Below are 7135 nucleotides of genomic sequence, written 5' to 3'. Positions count from 1 at the left end.
AAAAAGCTAAGATGGGAAAATTGCCTGAATTGTTACCGCAGATTTTTCACTTGGCTTCTCTTTGGGGAAGGAGAGAGAAAACCCAGGAAAGACTGTTCACAGATATTCTCTCCTTTCCACCCACAGCAGGGCCCACAGGATCTGGGAGCAAGGCTCCGGGGCCAGCCCAGCCCCGGAAGGGGAGGGGCTCAGCCTGTGCTCCCTGTGCTGAGGAGCCATGGCCAGACTCTGCCCAAGCCTACTGTTCCTGGTGGCCACTACGGTCCTTATGTCCAGAGGTGTCCATGCCTGGGGCTCGGCGCACGTGGTGAGGAAATTCCAAGACATCCCAGACACCTACGTCTACGTGCAGCACGCACTGTGGTTCGCCATGAAAGAGTACAACCGGGCCAGCAAAGACCCGTACACCTTCAAGGTGGTGAAGGTTCTGAAGTCCCAGGAGCAGGTTGGTGGGCTTGGCCTCTTAGGTCTCTGATGTCAGTGGCTGTGGGGAGGCCATTATCCATAGCTGGCCCCTGGGACCAGAGAGTGGAAAGCAGCTCAGAGAGGCCTTTATCCAAATATGTTAGTTTTATTTTACAGGGTTGTTTTTTTTGGAAGAAAATTAATTGTACTTTATTTTTTTTTATTATTAAGGGATGAAATAGAAAATATTCATTAAAATAACTTAAAGTTGATTGTAGTCACATCATAAAGCATAAGTAAGAGCCCCCAGAAAGGTTCTTAAGGAAGCCAAGTTTGGGGAAATTTGGGCTAATATTATCAAAATGAGTGATGACAGGGGTGATTATTATACGGTGAACACGCAGGGAACCTGCAGGGTCCCTGATGCGGAGACCCAGGGAGGAGAAGGGAAGGCTTTCCTGTATAGGGGACATCTGCTTACAGATGTAAAGAAGATATAACTAGAAAATCACATTTTGCAACCACCATGGATATAACTAATTCAGTCAAATGTCATCAATAAATCCTATAACCGTTGGTGGCAGGGCACTGGGGAACAAATGTCTGCGGGGATTGCTTAATTAATTATAGCAGAATTCTGGTGAAAGTCTCACTCAATAAATACTGGGACAAACTGACATCATGTGCTCCTGAAATTATGTCACTGAAAGAACACAGCATCACCTGTTTATGCTATTCTTGCACGGAAAGCATACCCTGAAAGTAGTCATGGGTCATGGACAACAATTCAGCAAATCCATATTATAGGGCATTCCATAAGATCACTTAAAAATATCAATGTCATGTCAGACAGGAACACCTATTCTCGATTAAAAGAGACTTAAGAAACATGACAATAAGTGTATTGTATAGTCTGTTTTATCTCTTGGATTAAAAATATTATAAATAATGTTATTAGAGCAATTAAAAGAATTTGAACATAGACTATATCATAGAAGAAGAGAGCACTGAACCAATGTAGTATTTGCCAAGAAAGATGGCTGTACTGTGGTTATGTAGGAGGGCCGCAGACAGTGCTGCTGGCCCACTGGTAGCTGCTGAGTAGGATTTAAATTAGTCTGTTTTTATCATTTGGAAATACACCTCAAATCCTCAAATATAAAACAGTGGTTCTCAGCTGGGCATGTGTTTTGCTTGGTAGGAGAGTCTGGCAATACCTGGAAATACTCTTGGTTATCACAACTGGAGGGCCAGCTATTCACATCTGGTGGTGGAGGCCAGGGATGTAGCTGAGCACTCCACTGTACAGGAAGCTCCACACACTGCCCCAGAGAGTGATCCAGCCCCAGGTGTCAGTGGTGTTGAGGTTGAGAAACTTGATATGCAGTCACAACAGAGCTCTAGAAGTACATATATTTGGAAGTTGTTGCGTTAAAAAGTGAAAGTAGGCACTCCATTTCTTCTGTTTCCAATCTGACTCATCATTCCTGAGGGCACCATCAAAGGCAGTTTGCTCTGTCCTTCCAGATATATTCTACACACTTTCGTAGTTTCTTCTTTTCTAAGGTGGTCGGGACAGGAGGTTTATTGAGCAGTTCATACTGAAAATGTAAAGGTAGTCATGAAATCATACTTAGAATTCTGCCTTACACACCCATTTTGTTCAATGTCCAGGCAATTTACCTAGAATTTCTTAAATGTTTGCTCCATTTTCTGAATTATTTCTTATTCTTCTGGGGTCAGTTATTATGTTTAACTTGGCCATTTTTTTTCATATGTTCTCTCCCTTAAGTCTTGTAAAACTTGTTTTCTTCTTGTTTATTTTTTTACTAATAAAAGTCCACATTTGCCATTGTGCAAGTTCCATGTCCCTACAGGGCAATGGTTGACTCTCCACAGAGGAGGAAGATTCTCTGGAAGTCAGAATTTTGGAGGGTGTAGCACATAGAATAATAAAGTGGGTATTGCTAAAATCGCCAAAGCATGGAAGAAGCAACACATTCTAAATATATTTCCTTTCTGGGATGTCTTTTCTATTGACTAGTCATAAAGATGTTATAACCTCTGCTGTTGACTTCCCATGCTCCAATAAAGTTCTATAAAGAATAGTTTTCTTGCTATCTGGGGATAGTTGTTATTACTTTAAAATTAAATACCATAATGAGAGAGAGAGAGACAGAAAGATAGAGAAATAGAGACACTGAGAGATATCAAAGTAAGAACTTTTTCCCCTCAATCATTCTAAAACTTTTGGCAAGGAAACTAAGATACAGGGTATATTGACCATAACTAGACATGTTTATTTATCAGAGATGACTATTAATATTATGCATTCTTAAATAATATCTAATTTTTAAATTACTCATTGACAGGTCACAGATAGCTTGGACTACCTTCTTGAAGTCAAAATTGCCCGAACAATGTGCAAGAAAATTTCAGGAGAAAATGAAAACTGCTTATTACAACAGGATCCACAAATGCAAAAGGTATGTGGATGAGACAGGGGACGTGATGGCCATGGATAGGTTTGTGTCCCAGACAGATAAAACTGATAGAACCACCCCTGCTTTGATTTTCAAGTTTCCTTTTTAATCCATGTTCTGATCATATTCAGAACCGAGGATGGCTAGGGGCTAGACACAGAGCACTGTTTTTATTATATTTTGTGGTTACCACCTTTCTTTCACCCCTGCCAACACACACACACACACACTCTCTCTCTCTCTCTCTGGCTTAAAGCAACAGCAAGTCATTGTTTCTCATTCTTCTGCAATCTAGGCTGGGTTCTGTTCTGTTCCCTGTGTTGTGTGTTGTGTGTTGGTGCAGGAATGTTCCAGATGGCTGCTCTACTTACATGTCTGGTGTCTCAGCTGGGACAACTGAAACAGTTGGAGGCTGGTTGCTAACTTTCTCACTCTGCTCAAAGACTTTCCAAGGGGCACATTTGCAGGGTGACCACTTACCCTGGTTTGCCGGAACTAAGAAGTTCCCTAGGATGTGAGACTTTCAGTGTTAAACCCAGTGAAAACCTGGGAAAACTGGGATGAATTGATCATCCTACATTTGGGCTTCCTCACCACATGGTGATCCCAAGTGAGTACACTTCTAGGAGGAGGAAGCAGAGCCGGCCACCAGTCCTCAGGCCTTGGCTTGGAAGTCCCAAAATGTTCCTTTCACTGAATTGTTTTGGTCAAATTAAGTCACAAAGTCAGCCCAGATTCAAGAGGAGAGTGAAGATTGCCCTCTCCATGGTTAGAGCATCATGCACATACTGGCAGGAAAGGAATTGATGGCGAGCATCTTGGTGGGCCACCTGCCAGAGTGTGCATACCTAAGAGAAAGCACGGCCTGACCACCTTCACAGACTAGTGATTGCTTCACAGCTGGTAATGCTAGAAGGGACTTCCCCTGGCTGGTTCCAGTAATCCATCTGCTGTATGGAAGGCCTGGAAGTTTTGGGACAGTTCTGAGACTCCTAGCCCAATGGTCCCACATGCCCACTATAGTCTTACATGATCAGTCTGCTGCTTCTTCATGTCACAAGTGAGGAACAATCCCAGCTGGGGCTGCATATTGCCAGGCCTCATTATCAGATGGGCACTGTCACAAATGGGTCAGGTCAACTCTCAGCCTCAGTAAGATATTTTCTTACCTTCATCATATTGGATTAACAGGGACATTTTGGATTTAAATTTAATCTTTTTAAGTATACATAAATATTTTCTAAAAATGTATAGTCATAAAATATATGTAATAAAGGTGATGGCATACTCCTCTGAGGACCCTGAGGGCCTCCTAATTCTGTTCCTTCCCAAGGAATACCATCAGGATCATTTGTGTGGTTATCTACAAAATAACCTTACTACAGATTTGTATAAATAAATATAGTCTTTCTTCTCTCTCTCTTTTTTAAACAACTGCTGGTGTTCTATACGTATTTTGATGTAACTTATTTTTCACCTTTTCAAATTTGTCTTGGTGATAGTTTTATAGATGTTATTTTCAATGTTTTCCTTTCATAAAGTTGTAGTCTGTCTATCTATCTATCTATCTATCTATCTATCTATCTATCTATCATCTATCTATCTATCATATATCTTTCTGTGCCTTATATATATATTTCACCTAATAAATATGCCCCCAAAGTGCCTGACCAGGCGGTGGCGCAGTGGATAGAGCATCGGACTGGGATGCGGAAGGACCCAGGTTCAAGACCCCGAGGTCGCCAGCTTGAGCACGGGCTCATCTGGTTTGAACAAAGCTCACCAGCTTGGACCCAAGGTCGCTGACTCAAGCAAGGGGTTACTCGGTCTGCTAAAGGCCCGCGGTCAAGGCACATATGAGAAAGCAATCAGTGAATATGCGCCCAAAGCTAGCATGAGATATGAGTAAGCATAAATGATGTCAGATTAATGATTGATAAAAATTTCCCAGACATGCTCAAATAAAAAATATCTTTCTATTCTAATATAGTAGGCACCATAATAGGACACCAAAATGCAAGTGGATAGCTATATTCAGAGAATGGACACTTGTTATAAGTTATTAGAAATTATTTTCAATTAAATAACATTTCAAAAATTGTGGTTGATACTAAGAATAATGTATCAAATACCTATGTGCCTGCCACACATATTTTATAAAATTTTATGTTATCATTTTATTACATGAATTTTAAATTTTTTTTTTTTTTTTTTTTTGTATTTTTCTGGAGCTGGAAACGGGGAGAGACAGTCAGACAGACTCCCGCATGCGCCCGACCGGGATCCACCCGGCACGCCCACCAGGGGCGACGCTCTGCCCACCAGGGGGCGATGCTCTGCCCCTCCAGGGCATCGCTCTGCCGCGACCAGAGCCACTCTAGCGCCTGGGGCAGAGGCCAAGGAGCCATCCCCAGCGCCCGGGCCATCTTTGCTCCAGTGGAGCCTCGCTGCGGGAGGGGAAGAGAGAGACAGAGAGGAAGGAGGGGGTGGGTGGAGAAGCAAATGGGCGCTTCTCCTGTGTGCCCTGGCCGGGAATCAAACCTGGGTCCCCCACATGCCAGGCCAACGCTCTACCGCTGAGCCAACCGGCCAGGGCCTCTATGATTGATCTTGACAATTAAGTTTTAAATTTTTCTGTTTCATGATTGTTTCCTGTCTACCTTGACTAATGTAGACGTTAAGCAGTTAGTTAACTCTCTGGGAAGCCCATGCTCTCTCCTCCCCACCACTGCCGTGAACCAGCTCAGCCCATCCTGAATGCCCATCTGGCCTGGACACGCCTCCAACCTGGCCTTAGTCCTTCAGTGGACTGCCTGGGTTGCTGGTAGGTTGGTCCTATTTTCTCCCTCAAACTGATCTCTCAGTCTTTGTATTTTATGCGACTTCAGTTCTCCTCAGTCTTTGTATTTTATGCAACTTCAGTTCTACTTGATGTTGCCATTCACATTTCCATTGATGTAATGGAGGTATGCCTCCTTCGTTTTTATTCTAACTGAATAACATTTTTAGGAGAGAGAGGAGGGAAACAAGTCAATCCATTCCACACTGTGAGCCCCCTCATTCTGCAGGCCCTGGGAGGGTGCTGGTGTCTCCTTCCAGCTCCCCACTGCAAGCTCTCTTGGTGGTCTCTGTCCCAGATGTGGCCCCACCCCCTCCTCTAGGCATGCAGGACTCTGTACTGTTCCTGTGTTGCTTCCCTTGGGAAGAGCGAACTGTGCCCTCCATGCAGCATGGGGTCTTTGTGAACTATAGGTAAGTTGGCTTCACTAAATGAGGACCAGACCTGGAAGTGAGGATTTCTGGATATCGCCAGATCCCAGGTTATCCTGGGGCACACAGAGACATGTCCATGATGGCTTCAGATCCAGGAAAGTGAACTCTCAGGAAGGAGCCCATCCTGGTGGGTAGGCTGGCTCCTCTGCCATCAAGTCCAGGTCAGCTCTGAGGCCTGCAGCATAGCTGGCTCAGATCACCTCTTCGCATCCCTGAAGCCAAATCCTCACTCCTTAAAATAGAAATTAAAATTTTTTTTTCCAGATTTCTTTCTTAAAGGTGATTATTCCTTTTGTCTCTTTTAGATGTATCTTTGCATCTTTATTGTTGCATCCAAACCCTGGAAATTTGAAGTCACTGTGCTGAAGAAACAATGCAAAGCTGTCTAATTATCTTCTAGTACATTCTATCACTCTCACTTCCATTTTAAAGAAGCAAACACAAACATTTAAATAATACAGCTGCCCTACTGACTTTGTTTTGTGGCCTTTTTTCTTTTGTGTTTTCTTCAGGGGCTGGTGCTGAGAATGTGGTGCCTTTTTAGAGTGTTGAGCAGCCCCGTTAGTTGGCTAATGCATCCCCTGGCAACCACAATCTTCTTCTGAGAATGCAGAAGTGTGTGAACTTTTTCCATATTTCCACAATCTGAGCACAAGTTACTTTTCACTGACAGCCTTCTGAAGAACTAAAAGGAGGATCCAGCCCTCAATTGGTTCAAGCTGGTGGGTATTTTCTGCAAGGTTCTGAGGGTCTGGTTGCCTTGAGAGCATCCAACCATAGATTCACCCATGCATTTCCACAGAGATCTTCGGGCCTAGGACTCCTGGGAAGATGCAGCTGTTAGGCTTAGACACAGTTTTAAACCCTAGATCAACCTGGGAGATAATTGGATCATTTGGATATTTGTGTTTTACTTTTTTTTGTATGTATGTGACAGAGACAGAGAGAAAGACAGAGAGAGGGACAGACAGATT

General features: G+C 43.3%; 1 protein-coding gene across 1 annotated transcript; it reads left to right on the top strand.

Moving 5' to 3' along the window:
- The first annotated feature begins 217 nt into the window (after positions 1 to 217).
- On the top strand, positions 218 to 6550 carry LOC136308450 (cystatin-13-like). Its single transcript, XM_066235806.1, has 3 exons — positions 218 to 445; positions 2778 to 2891; positions 6467 to 6550. Exons 1-3 carry the CDS (start codon positions 218 to 220, stop codon positions 6548 to 6550), a joined length of 426 nt encoding a protein of 141 aa, XP_066091903.1.
- Positions 6551 to 7135: the final 585 nt, after the last annotated feature.

The sequence above is a fragment of the Saccopteryx bilineata genome, chromosome 6 (genome assembly GCF_036850765.1).
Source record: "Saccopteryx bilineata isolate mSacBil1 chromosome 6, mSacBil1_pri_phased_curated, whole genome shotgun sequence".
NCBI lineage: Eukaryota > Metazoa > Chordata > Mammalia > Chiroptera > Emballonuridae > Saccopteryx > Saccopteryx bilineata.
The sequence above is the reverse complement of the archived record's forward strand: the minus strand, read 5'-3'. Positions and strand labels throughout refer to the sequence as shown.

Bases quoted from the DNA above. Each gene is read 5' to 3' on its own strand.
- LOC136308450 (XM_066235806.1), top strand. From the start codon at position 218: ATGGCCAGACTCTGCCCAAGCCTACTGTTCCTGGTGGCCACTACGGTC. The intron at 446-2,777 runs GTTGGTGGGCTT...ACTCATTGACAG, and splicing joins TTCTGAAGTCCCAGGAGCAG to GTCACAGATAGCTTGGACTA. The intron at 2,892-6,466 runs GTATGTGGATGA...TGTCTCTTTTAG, and splicing joins AGGATCCACAAATGCAAAAG to ATGTATCTTTGCATCTTTAT.